We start from the raw sequence: 16,841 nt of genomic DNA on the forward strand, positions 1-16,841 counted from the left end.
AATGGTTTGGACAAAAGCTATAATGAAACTTCCTGGCAGATTAAAACTGTGTGCCCGACCGAGACTCGAAACTCGGGACCTTTGCATTTCGCGGGCAAGTGCTCTACCAACTGAGCTACCGAAGCACGACTCACGTCCGGTACTCACAGCTTTACTTCTGCCAGTATCCGTCTCCTACCTTCCAAACTTTACAGAAGCTCTTCTGCGAACCTTGCAGAACTAGCACTCCTGAAAGAAAGGATACTGCGGAGACATGGCTTAGCCACAGCTTATAATGTCTAATGTCTAACAGCTATAATGTCTAACAATATTTTCATTGTGCCTGTCAGCAACTCATTCTATATGGTGAAGAACAGTCTATCCTTTTCCTAATATTGTCAAGATTTCTGTAACATTTTAGCATCAAAAATCCCTATTCTTATGTGTGTATTTATTGTGAATACAATGTTGTCATTGATTTCTGTACCATATGCACTTGGGTTTTGTTTTGTTTTATATCATAGCATTTACAATGCAGTGTCAGGTTATTCATACTTTTTCTGCACAATATATTCAATACATTTTACTCTTCTCCAATGGTTCACGAAAATGAAGAAGCGATCAAGAGACTATTTACAATTTGACGGCAGTATAATGGAAATATGTAATACGTACCCAAATGTTAATCAATGATGTTCTTTCTTTCTAGCACCTAATATTTTGATTTCCTGAAGAATATGTACCAATGTAAGTAACTGCTTATAGATATTAAAAAGGGATAAATCATTTTAATTTGTTGACAATACAGAGAACATTAAATAAATAGTGCTACAAGTCTGTAAATAAGTATGAAAACTTGCATTAGGAGAAGAAGTTTCAAAACAAACTGATGAAACAGATGACACAAGATTTTTGGTTGCAGTAGTGACATACCTTATTGAGAGCATCGAGCACGTTGTCGGGCATGTGGTCCTGTATCATGACCGGTGAGATGAGGACCTCGTCAAAGTCGGTCGTGCTCGCCCACACGGCCTGGTACACAGGCTCGTGCTTGTTCAGCACCTGCCTGTGTGCATTCGGAACAGTTGTCACGTCAGTGACCGCTGTGAAGAATGGGCCTCAACAGCTTAACAACATTACACATGTATGTTAAAACGTTCTTCAATAGAGAATGATACAATTACCAAAGATTAAAGTTGTGTTTGGAATATTTGCAGGTGTTCAGATCAATTACACATGACATGGAACCAACACATTGCTGAAACTACAGTGAAAGCTCTCTGTACTGGCCCCGTCAGGCCAATTAGGACTGCCAATCCTGTCATTTGGATGTGATGTGGAGGGCCACGGGGTCAATGTGACACACTGACAAGGCAGTCCAAAAACCTTGATTTGATATTTTTTCCCCCTAAAATTATCTCCTACTTTCAGATGTGTATATTACAATTTTGTGTAATTTTACTTTCTGTTTTCTCAATGACCATTTTTCTGGTATATGAGGTCTGTTCAAAAAATTCCAGAACTTTGTCCACAAAATCTTTCTGTGCTTACCTTTTACTTATTGTGCATAGTCTCCTGTGAAACACTCTCCTCCACAATTGATACACCACTCCCAATGCCATTTCAACTTCCAGAACCAATCTTGGTGCGCCACTTGCTGGACCACATGAAGTGCTGTCAGTGGATTTTCAATTATTTTGTCTATCGTTGCAAAAATCTTCGTCCTTTCAACAGGGTTTTAACTTTGTAAATAAAAGAAAAGTCTGCAGGGACCAGATCTGGAGAGTACGGAGGATGAGGCAGCACAGCAATTTCATTTTTTGTGCGATCGTTATGCACCGGCAGGTATGAATGAGTGGGTGCGTTATTGTGATGTGAGAGCCGTGAATTGTCTCGCCACATTTCGGGCAGTTTCCTTCTCACATTTTCTAGCAGGTGTCACAACCTAATAGCACCATTTATTGACAGTCTGTCCCTGTGGCATGAATTTCGTTGATGTTCGTGACGTGAGCATTCTCAGTAGACGTTGAAGGGCATCCTGAACGAGGGTCACCTTTAACTTCCATATGGTCATTTTTAAACCATGTGAAACATTTGTAACACTCAGTTTGGCTTATGTACTCATCACTGTAGTCTTTCTGCATCATTTGGTGTGTGTCTGTAAAATTTTTCTTGAGTTTTATGCAAAATTTGGTGCAAATGCTTTGCTCCTGTAACTCTGCAATCTCTAAATTTGCAAACTGTGCAACACAATGTTCTACTACAGCACTGAACATTAGCTAACACACATACAACAATGAAACTTCTGGCAGTTGCAAAGGAGTGTGCAGGGATGCCAACCACAATTCGCTCCAACACACCATTGACGCGTAATTACGAATGTTCCGGATGTTTTTGAACAGACCTTGTAGTGTAGTGTAACTGGTAAATTGAGCAGTAATGGTATTTTGTGTAGCACAAAGACTTCTACAAGGATTTTAGCATTTTTATACTCAGATGCCAATACTTAAAGCCTTAATAGTGTATAAGGCAAATAACAAAAATCAGATTTAGTGCATAATATGTAAGCTTAATATCCATACACGTTTACTTTTTCCCCAATTTTTTGAAACATAGTTCATTCTTCTCTTGCAAAACTCTTTAACTAGCTGCCTCCAGAATAAAATGGGAACTATGAACCTACAGACATGACATTTATTTTGTAAAAATTGGACCTTGAGTAATTCATTAAATTTGTTTTGGTAATATGGGCTACGCTGCCAAAAGTAAAGTAAATCTTCTTACACACATAGACATTGTGTTCTTTTGTAAGAATAAATACACCATTATTGATACAAAAAATTTTAAATGCCACAACAGTGTCTGATTGCAAATATTTGTTTGTTCAATTACCTATTTTAGTTATTACAATCATCTTCAATTTGTTCTCTCTTCATGAAATTCACATAGTAAGCAAATAAAATATAATAGTTAATGACATCAACACTTAGAATAAAATCGTGATGATGAGGTAAACACTCAACACCAGGGGCAGTGTGATGTGAAGGGGGGGGGGGGGAGGAGGAGGGGGTGAGATCATAGATACTTAATATAAAACTAAATTGGATACATTTGAAATGCACATGAAGAAGGAGGTAGAGTTTTAACATGCGAATAAAATCACAAAAATTAAATGCAGAATAAATCTATTAGAAAAATAAAATTTGCTTGACTTTCCTAAGAGTTTACTTCCAGTCTGACTCTGTAAGTGTAGACTTGAGACATTTCAGTTGAAAGTAGTAGTATCAACAGCAATTGAGACATATTACAAAGTAAATTAATACGAGATGGTACTGATGTCCTATTGTGCACAAAACAGATTGGAACACTGTTATAGAAACAATGAAGAAAGCATGCCAAGTTTAAAAGAATGCAAAACCCTCAAGATTGCCAAAGTCTTATGGAAGCTCCAAATTTAGCACAAACTTAGATGCGAGGTGCTTTTAATATTTTCCACAATGAAACTCTGCCTCAAAATATGGCAAAAAATTGAAACATATATAAAATACATACATCAGTGGCAAGACACAATCAGTACCTTCACTGCACAATACTCATAGTGATGTTACCAATGACAGCGCCATTAAAGTAGAGTTACTAAACACAGTATTCCAAAATTTCTTCACCAAAGAAGATGAAGTAAACATTCTAGTATTCAAATAAAGAACAGCTGCAAACATGAGTAACTTACAAGCAGATATCCTCTGTGTAGCAAAGCAGCTTGAATCACTATGTAAAGACGAGGCCTCCTGTCCAGATTATATACCAGTCTGGTTTCTTTTCAGAGTGCGCCAATACAACAGCTCTGTATTTATCAATCATATACAATCACTTTCTCATCAAAACATGTAAACCTAAGATGGGAAAGTTGCACAAGTCAAACCAGTACCCATAAAGAAAGTAGGGACAATGTACTGAATTATAGACTCATATCACTAATATCAAGATTTTGGAACATATACTGTGTTCCAACATTTAGAATTACCTCAAAGAAAACAATTTACTTACAAACAGCCAAAACTGATTTAGAAAATACCATTCTTCTGAAACACAACTAGCTCTTTATTCTCTTGAAGTAATGAGTGTTATCAATAGGGGACGTCAAAATGATTTCACATTTTTAGATTTTCAGAAGGCTTTTGACAATATTCCTCACAAGTAACTTTTAACCAAACTCTGTAACTATATAGTATAATCAGTTGCAAGATGATTTGGGCAAGAAATGTGTATGGGACAAAAAGTGGCAATTGATTCTAAATAATGAAAAGTGTGATGTAATCCACATGAGTACTAAAAGGAATCCACTAAATTTCAGTTACATCATATATCACACTACTCTAAAGACTGCAAATACAACTGAATAGTCAGGGATTACAATTAAGAATAACTTCCACTGGAATAATCACATAGATAATGTTGGGAGAAAGAAAAAAATACAGCAATTTACTGGTAGAACAATTAGAAAATGCAACAAGCCTATCAGAGAGAGTTCTTACACCGCTCTTGTCCATCCTCTTCTGGAGTACTGCTGTGTGGTGCTAGTTCTGCATCAGCTAGGATTGACAAAGGACATTGAGAAAGTTCAAAGAAGGGAAGTCCATTTTATATTATTTTGAAGTAAGAGATGCAGTGACTTGGATATGATATTTTAATTGAGTCAGTAATCATTAAAACAAAGGCATTTTTCATTGCGGCAGGTTCTTCTTATGAAATTTCAATCATCAACTTTTTCCTCTGTGTGTGAGAATATATTGTTGGTGCCCAACTACATAGGGAGAATGATCATCATAATAAAATAAAAGACATCAGAGCTCATACAGTAAGATTTAAGTGTTTGATTTTTATACTCGTTGTTAGAGAGTAGAACAACAGAGGAATAGCTTGAAGGTGGTTTGATGAACCCTCTTCCAGTCACTTAATTGCGAATCACAGAGAAAGCATGTAGATGTACATGAAATGGTAAAAGGTTGATGTAAGTAAGTGTCTTTGAAATATGCAGTACAATAAAGTTAATTGACAGCAGCATGTCAAAAGATAAAAAAAAAAGGTCACAGTTATCAATAGGCATACCAAGAATGGTCATGAAGAGTGAGCAGTGTGGGGCCAAGACATAATGAAAATTGACACAATTGGAAATACCATTAATGAAAGCTCTAAACCTTAAACAAAAGTATTATAATTATGTTTCATTTAAAATCATAGAAGCTATTTCTAGTTATGTCTGTGATGTACACAGTGCACAATGAAGCAAATTGAAAGCAGCATATCAAAACATAAAAGAAAGGCTGGAGCTACTGAAAACTTGCCTAATCCAAGACAAGGAAATATGGACAGAGCTCAAACAGTATATAAGACCTACAACAACCTGTCATATAATGAAAAATAGATGCTGGGGGGAAATTCATTAAGCAGTTTAGAAGAATGGTATTCCCTGCTCCCATAAATCTCTATTTCTACCAAAAGTTTCAATAGACATCCCTAATGTACAGTGTGTACAACATGCATATTGTAGACTATGATAATTATAGTATATTTATACACAGTCATGTACTTTGCAAATGCACTTGTGTTTGTTGATGTGTACGTTGCTTGAAACTAATGTTAAAATTTGTTCCCATCTGTCCAAGACAAAACATCTCACTATCACTATGTAGTAAACAACAGACGCCTAAATTAAAAAAAAATTATTATGTTTGTCACCTACCTCATGTCTAAGCTAAATTTTTAGAGTGTTATTTATTTGAAAACCACATCTGACAGTTGTTCTTTAATTGCTTCTCTAACTGCTCAGAAATTTGTCCATATTATGTCACCTGGACAAATGTCTTCTTACTGTGTACTGTTCACGATGTTCCTGGGTGTTTGTATTGCTCATTTTATATTTTATTGGATGGACATCTGACCAAGCTTTCTGTGTGCCCATTTGCCATGGCTATTTGTTTTATTATACTGAGATGGCTATTTGTTTTAGTACATTAAGTTGCTTACATATTTCTTGATTCCCCGTATTCCACCTCAGTTACACTATGCTGGTGATTGTTGCACAAACACTGTCTCCATGTACACTTACACCATACTTACTCTGCCACGCAAATGGGGGGGGGGCTTGCACTTGTCTAGTATGAGATGTTGCTGGGGAGGGGGGGGGGGGGGGGGGGTCCACCTCAGTTTTGTGTGGGGCAGCGATGGGCTGGGTGGACTGCTGTGGCCTGTTGTGAGGTTGTGAACCACTGAGGGCTACGGCGGATCGAAGCCTCTCCGTCATTATTAGGTCCTGGTTCAATACACACAATACACCACAATGGGTGGCAACATTGTTGTCTGTACCTGTAGGTTTTTGGTAAATACGGAATGTATGCCTATTGTTAATTGTAAAGATTGTTAAGAACAAAACCACTGTGTAATGACATCAATGTCATTAGTGTTTCCTTTTATCATGACTAATATGTCATCTATGTAATGTTTGTAGTGGATGACTTGGTCTTTATAAAAAAAATGGATTCTATCTCATCAATAAAAACCTCAGTTAACATGCCAAACAAGCTATTTGTCATTGCAAGGCCACCCAATGTGGTACAAGGGATCCTTCTTTCCTTTCATTATGCACCAACTTACCTGCCTGCTGATAGATGATCAAGAAATATGAAGAAGAAAAGCAAACTAAATATTCTAAAACAAATAGATGTGGCAAACAGGTACACAGAAAGGTTTGTCAGATGCTCATACAACAAAGTAAAGAAAACAAGGGCAATTCAAGAACTAGAGGTAACAGAAAACAGTATACAGTAAGAAGAAATTTTTCCAGATGACATATTATGGGCAAATTACTCAGCAGTTAGAGAAGCAATTGAAGACCACAACTGCCACATGCAGTTTTCAAGTAAATTAACACTCTAAGATGCAACTTAGACATTAGATATGTGATAAATATAACAAATTTTTGATCAGGGCATCTAATGAAAACAATGCAGTGATTGCGAGAAGTTTTATTTTGGAAGATGGCATAAATCTGAACATTGGTTTCAAGGTACACACATCTACAAAACAGAATTGTCTTTGGACAGCTCTTGACTGTGTGCAGGCATATTGTCACTAGACTAAAATATGCAGGTTGTACATACTGCACCTAAGGGCCACCTGTTGAATTTTTTCAAAGAAACAGAGATTTTTTGGAACAAAAAATGCCACCCTACTAAATTTTTTAATGAACGGAATAAATTAGCATCCATTAAATGATAGGCTGTTGTTGGTCTCTCGTGCTGGTGCAGCTCTGTTTCTCCACCAGCCCTGGGCTGCCCATGTTTCCTTGTCTGGGATTTGGCAAGACTACTATGCTTTCTACATTTCTAGCATTTGTAGACTTAGAGAAAGCTTTTGACAATGTTGACTGGAATACTCTCTTTCAAATTCTGAAGGTGTCAGGGGTAAAGTACAGGGAGAAAAAGGCTATTTACAATTTGTATAGAAACCAAATGGGGCATGAAAGGGAAGCAATGGTTGGGAAGGGAGTGAGACAGAGTTGTAGCCTCTCGCTCATGTTATTCAATCTGAATATTGAGCAAGCAATGAAGGAAACAAAAGAAAAATTCGAAGTAGGTATTAAGATCCATGGAGAAGAAATAAAAACTTTGAGGTTCGCCGATGACATTGTAATTCTGTCACAGACAGCAATGGATTTGGAGGAGCAGTTGAACGGAATGGACAGTGTCTTGAAAGGAGGATATAAGATGAACATCAAAGAAAGCCAAACGAGGATAATGGAATGTAGTCGAATTAAGTCGAGTGATGCTGAGGGTATTAGATTAGGAAATGAGACACTTAAAGTAGTAAAGGAGTTTTGCTATTTGGGGAGCAAAAAAACTGATGATGGTGGAAGTAGAGAGGATATAAAATGTAGACTGCCAATGGGAAGGAAAGAGTTTCTGAAGAAGAGAAATTTGTTAACATCGAGTAGGTGAAACATGGATGATAACTAGTTTGGACAAGAAGAGAATAGAAGCTTTCGAAATGTGGTGCCACAGAAGAATGCTGAAGATTAGATGGGTAGATCACATAACTAATGAGGAAGTATTGAATAGGATTGGGGAGAAGAGAAGTTTGTGGCACAACTTGACCAGAAGAAGGGATCGGTTGGTAGGACATGTTCTGAGGCATCAAGGGATCAATTTAGTTAAAAAATGGTTCAAATGGCTCTGAGCACTATGGGACTTAACTACTGTGGTCTTCAGTCCCCTAGAACTTAGAACTACTTAAACCTAACTAACCTAAGGACATCACACACATCCAGGCCCGAGGCAGGATTCTAACCTGCGACCGTAGCAGTCGCGCGGTTCCGGACTGCACGCCTAGAACCGATAGACCACCGCGGCCAGCGATCAATTTAGTAATGGAGGGAAGCGTGGAGGATAAAAATCGTAGACGGAGGCCAAGAGATGAATACACTAAACACATTCAGCAGGATGTAGGTTGCAGTAGGTACTTGGAGATGAAGAAGCTTGCACATGATAGGGCAGCATGGAGAGCTGCATCAAACCAGTCTCAGGACTGAAGACCACAACAACAAAAACAACAAATTTCAAGGAAATGAGACACTTAAAGTAGTAAAGGAGTTTTGCTATTTGGGGAGCAAAATAACTGATGATGGTCGAAGTAGAGAGGATACAAAATGTAGACTTTCAATGACAAGGAAAGCATTTCTGAAGAAGAGAAATTTGTTAACATCGAGTATAGATTTAAGTGTCAGGAAGTTGTTTCTGAAAGTATTTGTATGGAGCGTAGCCATGTATGGAAGTGAAACATGGATGGTAAATAGTTTAGACAAGAAGAGAATAGAAGCTTTTGAAATGTGGTGCTACGGAAGACTGCTGAAGATTAGATGGGTAGATCACATAACTAATGAGGAGGTATAATGTATTGACAGAAGTTTATTTTATTGTTCTGTATGTGCTAGAACATCTTGTATGACGAAGCCAATATCATTGTAAAATGATCTACGGTGAATAAAATTCTTGATTCTTGATTGAATAGGATTGGGGAGAAGAGGAGTTTGTGGCACAACTTGACTAGAAGAAGGGATCGATTGGTAGGACATATTCTGAGGCATCAAGGGATCACCAATTTAGTATTGGAGGGCAGCGTGGAGGGTAAAAATCGTAGAGGGAGACCAAGAGATGAATATACCAAGCAGATTCAGAAGGATGAGGTTGCAGTAAGTACTGGGAGATGAAGAAGCTTGCACAGGATAAAGTAGGATGTACATTAGCATGAGGGGTGAGGTACATGTACACACGTGGTTTCCATTTTCAATTACGGAGTGGAATAGAGTGTGTCCTGACATGTCAGGCCAATAGATGTTCAATGTGGTGGCCATCATTTGATGCACACAGTTGCAATCTCTGGCGTAATGAATGTCTTACACGCCGCAGTACATCTGGTGTAATGTCGCCGCAGGCTGCCACAATACGTTGTTCCATATCGTCTGGGGTTGTAGGCACGTCACGATGCACATTCTCCTTTAATGTACCCCACAGAAAGAAGTCCAGGGATGTGAGATTAGGAGATTAGGCTGGTCAATTTATGCGTCCTCCACGTCCTATGAAACACCCGTTGAACATCCTGTCAAGGGTCAGCCTAGTGTTAATTGCGGAATGTGCAGGTGCACCATCATGCTGATTCCACATACATCGACGTGTTTCCAGTGGGACATTTTTGAGCAACATTGGCAGATCATTCTGTATGTTGCACCTGTTTGGGATCCTGCAATGAAGTGAGGACCATACATTTACAGTCCATGGTCGCTGTCGCTCTGCCTGTCTGAGCCAGCGAGAATTGTCCACAGAGCAGTAATGCGTGTTTTGTACATTCACTGCCCCGTGGTTTGTGAAACCCGCTTCATCGGTAAATAGGTAGAACTGCAACGCATTCTCTGTTAATGCCCATTGACAGAATTGCACTCAATGATCAAAGTCATCACCATGTTTGCTGATGTACCGACACATGAAACGGGTGAAGCGGTGACAATGCAGTATGCGCATGACACTACTTTGACTCAGTCCACCGGCTCTCGCAATGTCCCATGTACTCATGTGTGGGTTCATGGCAACAACAGCTAACACACCAACTGCACCCACTTCTCCTGTGATGGGCCTGTTACAGACCTGTTTGCGTGCTATGACCATACCTGTTGCATACAGTTGGCGGTAGATGTTTTGCAATGTGCGGCACGTTGGATGCTCTCTGTCCAGGTACCGTTCTACATACATTCTGCAGGCTTCAGCTGCATTTCATCGACACTCGCCATAGATGAGTATCATCTCCGCCTTTTCAGAGTTCGAATACACCATGGTCACAGTTCCTACAACACTACACTATCACAGACGTCTGGTAACACGGTGTACTACAGTTGGTCTGCATGCGGAGACGAATGAAGAATAACAATAGCAGCAAGCGCTACATGCGGACACTGTGACAGCTAGACCAAACCACAACAATGCACTACAGCCACACTCATAAACACGGTCGTGATCGTAAACATGTCCCTGCAGATGCTGCTCGCTGACCATGGCCCGTGTTTGTTACAACACGCGACTGAACGTTGGAGATTTCAAGCGTCAACTTTAGGTTACAATATCTCTGGATGTAATTAACATTTTACAATGCAAAAAAAGCACTAATTACGTATTTGTTTATATGTTTGGATGTGCTAACAAAACTAACGTGGTTCCATTTTAAAAAACATAGGTTTGTGTTAAAAAATATACTTCCGTGCATTTTTGTATGGTTTGTGTTAAACAATTACACTAGCCCCTCTCCTCACGTTCTGTCTGTGGAATCGGTTCATCAGTATTTGATGTGGTTTATGAAATATATCCAGCGGTAACGTTAGGTGACTCACCCTTGTGCGGCAAATTTACAAATGTCTGCTTGTGTCTGTGTATGTGCGGATGGATGTGTGTGTGTGTGTGTGTGTGTGTGTGTGTGTGTGTGTGTGTGTGTGTGTGTGTGTGCGTGCGTGCGTGCGTGTGTGTGTGTGTGTGTGTGTGTGTGTGTGTGTGTGCGTGTGTGTGTGTGTGTGTGTGCGTGTGTGTGTGTGTGTGTGCGCGCGCGCGCGCGCACGCGGGGGAGTGTACATCTGTCCTTTTTTTCCCCCTAAGGTAAGTCTTTCCACTCCTGGGATTGGAATGACTCCTTACCCTCTCCCTTAAAACCCACATCCTTTCGTCTTTCCATCTCCTTCCCTCTTTCCTAAAGAAGCAACCGTATATTACAAAAAGGTATGGCCAAAATTTCAGAAAACATTCCTCACACACAAATAAAGAAAATATGAATATGTTATGTGGACATGTGTCCGGAGATGCTTAATTTCCATGTTAGAGCTCATTTTAGTTTTGTCAGTATGTACTGTTCTTCCTCATTCACCGCCAGTTGGCCAAATTGAAGGAAGATAATGTTGACTTCGGTGCTTGTGTTGACATACGACTCATTGCTCTACAGTACTAGCATCAACCACATCAGTACGCAGCATCAGCAGGTAAGTGTTCATCACGTGGTTTTGCAGTCAGTGCAATGTTTCCAGATGTGGAGTTGGTGGATCGATTAGTTCGGGGGAATAGCCGTGGTTCGGTACATTTGTATCGAGACAGATTTCCAGAACGAAGGTGTCCCGACAGGAAGACGTTCAAAGCAATTGATTGGCATATTAGCGAGCACGGAACATTCCAGCCCATGACTCGCGACTGGGGAAGACCTAGAACGACGAGGACACCTGTAATGGATGAGGCAATTCTTCGTGCAGTTGGCGATAACCCTAATGTCAGCATCAGAGAAGTTGCTGCTGTTCAAGATAACATTGACCACGTCACTGTATGGAGAGTCCTATGGAAGAACCAGTTGTTTCCGTACCATGTACAGCGTGTGCAGGCATTATTAGCAGCTGATTGGCCTCCACGGGTACATTTCTGCAAATGGTTCATCCAACAATATGTCAATCTTCATTTCAGTGCAAATGTTCTCTTTAAGGATGAGGCTTCATTCCAACATGATAAAATTGTAAATTTTCACAATCAACATGTGTGGGCTGACAAGAATCCACACACAATTGTGTAATCATGTCATCAACACAGATTTTCTGTGAACTTTTGGGCAGGCATTGTTGGTGATGTCTTGATTGGGACCCCATGTTCTTCCACCTATGCTCAATGGAGCACATTATCATGATTTCGTACAGGATACTCTACCTGTGCTGCTAGAACATGTGCCTTTACAAGTACGACACAACATGTGGTTCATGCACGATGGAGCTCCTACACGTTTAAGTCAAAGTTCTCGTACGCTTCTCAACAACAGATTTGGTGACCGATGTATTGGTAGAGGCGGACCAATTCCATGGCCTCCATGCTCTCCTGACCTCAACCCTCTTGACTTTCATTTATGGGGGCATTTGAAAGCTCTTGTCTATGCAACCCCGGTACCAAATGTAGAGACTCTTTGTGCCTGTACTGTGGGTGGCTGTGATACAATACGCCATTCTCCAGGACTGCATCAGCGCATCAGGTATTCCGTTCGACGGAGGGTGGATGCATGTATTCTCACTAATGGAGGACATATTGAACATTTCCTGTAAGAAAGTGTTTGAAGTCACACTGGCACACTGGTACATTCTGTTGTGGTGTGTTTCCATTCAATGATTAATATGATTTGAAGAGAGGTCATAAAATGAGCTCTAATATGGAAAGTAAGCATTTCCGGACACATGTGCACGTAACATATTTTCTTTCTTCATGTGTGAGGAATGTTTCCTGAAAGTTTGGCCGTACCTTTTTGTAACACCCTAAAGAAACTTCCACATGGGAAAAATATATTAAAAACAAAGATTCCAAGACCTACCAAGCAGGAAAGTGCCGGCAGATAGGCACAATAAATAAAACACACAAACACACACACAGAACTTCGAGCCCTTGCAACCGGCGGCCGGAGAGGGAACACATAGGAAATATGCAGGAAACTATCTTGAACATAACTTTGAGTCTATTTTACAATGAATAAGAATGGAAAATGTTCCACTTCCACATATGTTTTGACTATAACTTTGACTAAACTGTGCAATGCATGTGCTGTGGAAATGTCTTTCTCCAATGTTTATCAGTTCTGTCTTATGCATCCTGATCTCCAGGTGACTCAACAAAAAAAGCAGCTCACTATCATTTATAGGAAGGTCAAAAGAACAAATGTGCAGTATAAACCACTCCTCCTGGTATCTGCTGTAGGATTAAAGTTTCTGAACCATCACATACTGTTGCTCCTTCAGGGAGAACAGCTTACCTGAAAAAAAAAAAAAATTCAAATGAGGAAGGACTACTCCTGTGGGAAACAGCAGCCTTCTGTGCACATGCACATTAGTATCTATGACATTGCCAGAACATTGGCCATGTAGAGGTATGCTTTTGAATAGATATCGGCTTAAGGAAGCGACAAAAATAATATTAGCTAAAGAATTACACAATTTGAGACGGAAATATATGCACCAGCAGTGCTGATAATATATTTACTGGAAGAAAAAATTATTTGCAATGCTATCTGTTTTGATTCTGAATAAATGAATAATAATCTGATTTATCCACTGTCTGTTGTATTTAAATAGGAATTGGTGTCTGTTTCTTGTTGATGTATTATATAAGTGAATGTTACTATAAAACAAATAGTAATCTACATGTACAGTATGTGCCCCTTCTGCTTTTGCAATATATTATCTTTCTATTTGTACAATCATGATATGTTCTGTATATTATTATTTAACACATATTTAAAGTAAAAATAGTGAAATTAATGTAAATTTAAATAATATGTATTATATTTTGTTATTTGCTGATTTATCTTACAACAGGATATACCATTTGTGTACTACAGGATTAGCTGGACCAATAAAGATCTGTTATTATCCCTTACTATCTATCATATCTCATAATATTCCCTTAAATTAGTTTGTATTTATTTTTATGCAATTTGTTATAGGCTAATAGGTTTACATTAAAATTTGTTACTTATCAATAATTTAATTGAACATTAACTTCAATCAACATCATGCTTTGTTACAATGTTCTTTGTAAATAGGACTTTCTTCTTACATGTATAGATATCTCTTATTCTTTGAAAACTATCTTTTAGCGATTTAACTAGATAGAAGTGGTAGATACACAGCATCCTCATAACAGAGAAAGAAGGAGCAGCTGTTTTTAAAAACAAGTGATTTTTTGTCAATTTCATTATATTCAGTTTAGTGTCTTTGAGGACAAACAAATAGTGATAGTCAGTTGTTGGTACCGTATATGCAATTAGTCTATCAGAGTTGCTTATTTGACTTGTCCCAACTTGCTGAAAAATGGAATCTGTAAAACATGATGAGTAAGTGCACAAGACAACCACTCACTATGTAGAAGCATCCCAGAGTGGTGAATAGAATTACAAAATAGAAGCTGTTCTTTTTAAATTATGTCTCTCTCTCTTTTTCAGATTTCAAATGCTAAAGTAGACCATTCAGTTTCTTGAACACTTGTCACAAGTTAAAGTTGTGCACACTTGTTGACACACAATTTTAACTTGTCACAAATGCCAGTTGTAGCATACAGGCTAATGAGTAGGAAAAAAAAATTAATTTCAGTTATTTGTTTATGAACCTATTCACTACTAAATGCTTCCATTACAAACTGACTGTCTTTCCATTACAAAATGCCTATCTTTATGGTTGACTTTACTCACACTGTTATCCGAGCTCTACCCAATATGTTCTATTATTATTCTGAAAGTATTACTAGGAAGCTTATCAGTTCAAATACAGTCTCCTGGAATGTCAATAGATGGTCTTATACATAAAAATGCCCATGATAATGCTCTTACAATCATCTTTGAGTATTTATGATAGTAATGTCGTTTAAAAAGTGGTTATCAGTTTACTTATGTGATACCTCTGTGATAATTCTTGTCTTAACAATAATAAGGTATGGGGGTGGAAACTACCAACAAGCAATTTTGTGTAAAAAAATAACTTTAGTTAAACATAGATGCACAATACAGTTGAACAACTCATAATGGTACACAGACACAAAGACAAAGAGAGCAGAGTCAAAGATCATAACACCAAAGATGAATGATAGTGTTCTAGTAGTCAATGGTTGCCACAACTCCATTGTGGTACAATTGTTGTCAGACTTATTATCAGATTACATTAGTGAAACAGATAATCACACCCTTCCCTTCTTACCATGTATGATTTACAACAGTACGAACAACTTTGTCCTGAAATGTTCAGTGACATCTGCATCTTCTGCTATGGTGTTTCTTATTAGTAAACATGAGTACTTTTTTCCTTTCCTTAGTTTGAAAGTTGAAGATAAAGTATGAGAGGAAGAAGATGAAATGTAAAAGCTGAATAAACCTTACAAACTGAGGTTGTTTTATAAGTTAGCAGATGTAATTCCTCTTCTTGGAGATGAAGGAAAAAGATTGCAGTATTCTGCACATCACAGCTGCTTTCTTTAGCAGTGTGTAGTTGTTAGTCATAACTAAAAGTAATACAAGCGATGTAACACTCTTTTTTATAGTCAAATTACAGTATATCTATACCCGTATGTTCAGTACTTTTCTGGTGTATTTCTTTAAGGAAAATAATCTACTCACAATTTCAAAATTGCACTACTTTTAGAAAAACACTACTGTAATGGGAGCAAACGTTCAAATATATTAAAAATGGGAACTTATGAATGGTTGAATTAAGTATTACATCTGTTATGTTTGGTGAATTGAAGCAAATTATTCCAGAGGAGCTTGTTCCTTCTAAAAAAATGTTTGGCTATGCTGTTACCACTTACACATAAGAGTTTTCTATATGGTTCACTTCAAATTATCACTTTACATGTTCTACAATTAAGCAAGATGAAATCCATGCACTGCTAAATAATGCAACTACTGGTACCAGCTGTACAATTTATAATCATACCTAGTTGTATAAATCAAGAAAATATTTGTCACAAAAGCTGAGCAAATGAAAACTGTTTGCAGGCAATTGTAGTATACTGCTTTATTTTCATTTAATTTACAGGAGCTTTGTAGCATCAGTTAAAGCTGCTGGTTTACTAAATAATCACTTAGCCAAGATCTGAAAGGGAATTTAGGCAATATCCTGGAAAGAAATATATCTAATATTAGCATAATTGTTTCATACAATATGAAAACTGCTGATCACTCAATTAAAAGTCAATTAATGTACACATTCTACTGTGATTCATGAATAAATAGTTACAAGCAACCAACTGTAAATGTAAAAGTTATCTGTTTACACTTACTATGCTATCTTCGATCTTAAACCAAACAGACGTTGTTACCATTCCTCTCACAGAGACCTGTAATATATTGGGCTGTCTCTGTTCTCTCAGACATGTCTGAAAGAACAGTCACTATTTTTATCCTGCAGCCACTATGAATCAAGACACAAATGAATTAATGACATTAGCTGATAGTGGGCACTGATTTAAATCATTGGAGAAAGTTGAAAATTCATGCTAGACTGGGATTCAAACCTAGGTCTCCTGCTTGCTTAGCATACTCCCATCAGATACAAATTTTCATCCTATCCACAAATTACTGACATAGGGCCACTTGCCCATTATCCTCATTAGTCACAGCATTTTGCTGATTCCCATAAGAGCTTGAATGTGGTGTGCACCTGCACTAAAGTGATCCTTGGCCATCCTTGCCTTAATTATATGTATGGTGTCTGTTCTTTCAGTGATGTCTGAAAGAACAGATGGCATTTTGATTCTACAGCCACT

At 38.2% G+C, this 16,841-nt stretch overlaps 1 protein-coding gene across 1 annotated transcript in view; it reads right to left on the reverse strand.

Annotated features, from left to right (window-relative positions):
• LOC126285033 (diacylglycerol lipase-alpha) overlaps positions 1 to 16,841 on the reverse strand; it is a 591,792-nt gene that overhangs the window by 298,075 nt on the left and 276,876 nt on the right. Inside the window, exon 14 of the mRNA XM_049984357.1 lies at positions 913 to 1,045. Coding sequence (XP_049840314.1) covers positions 913 to 1,045 — 133 coding nt within the window. The remainder of the gene's footprint in view (positions 1 to 912; positions 1,046 to 16,841) is intronic.

Source organism: Schistocerca gregaria, chromosome 8 (genome assembly GCF_023897955.1).
Source record: "Schistocerca gregaria isolate iqSchGreg1 chromosome 8, iqSchGreg1.2, whole genome shotgun sequence".
Lineage (NCBI taxonomy): Eukaryota > Metazoa > Arthropoda > Insecta > Orthoptera > Acrididae > Schistocerca > Schistocerca gregaria.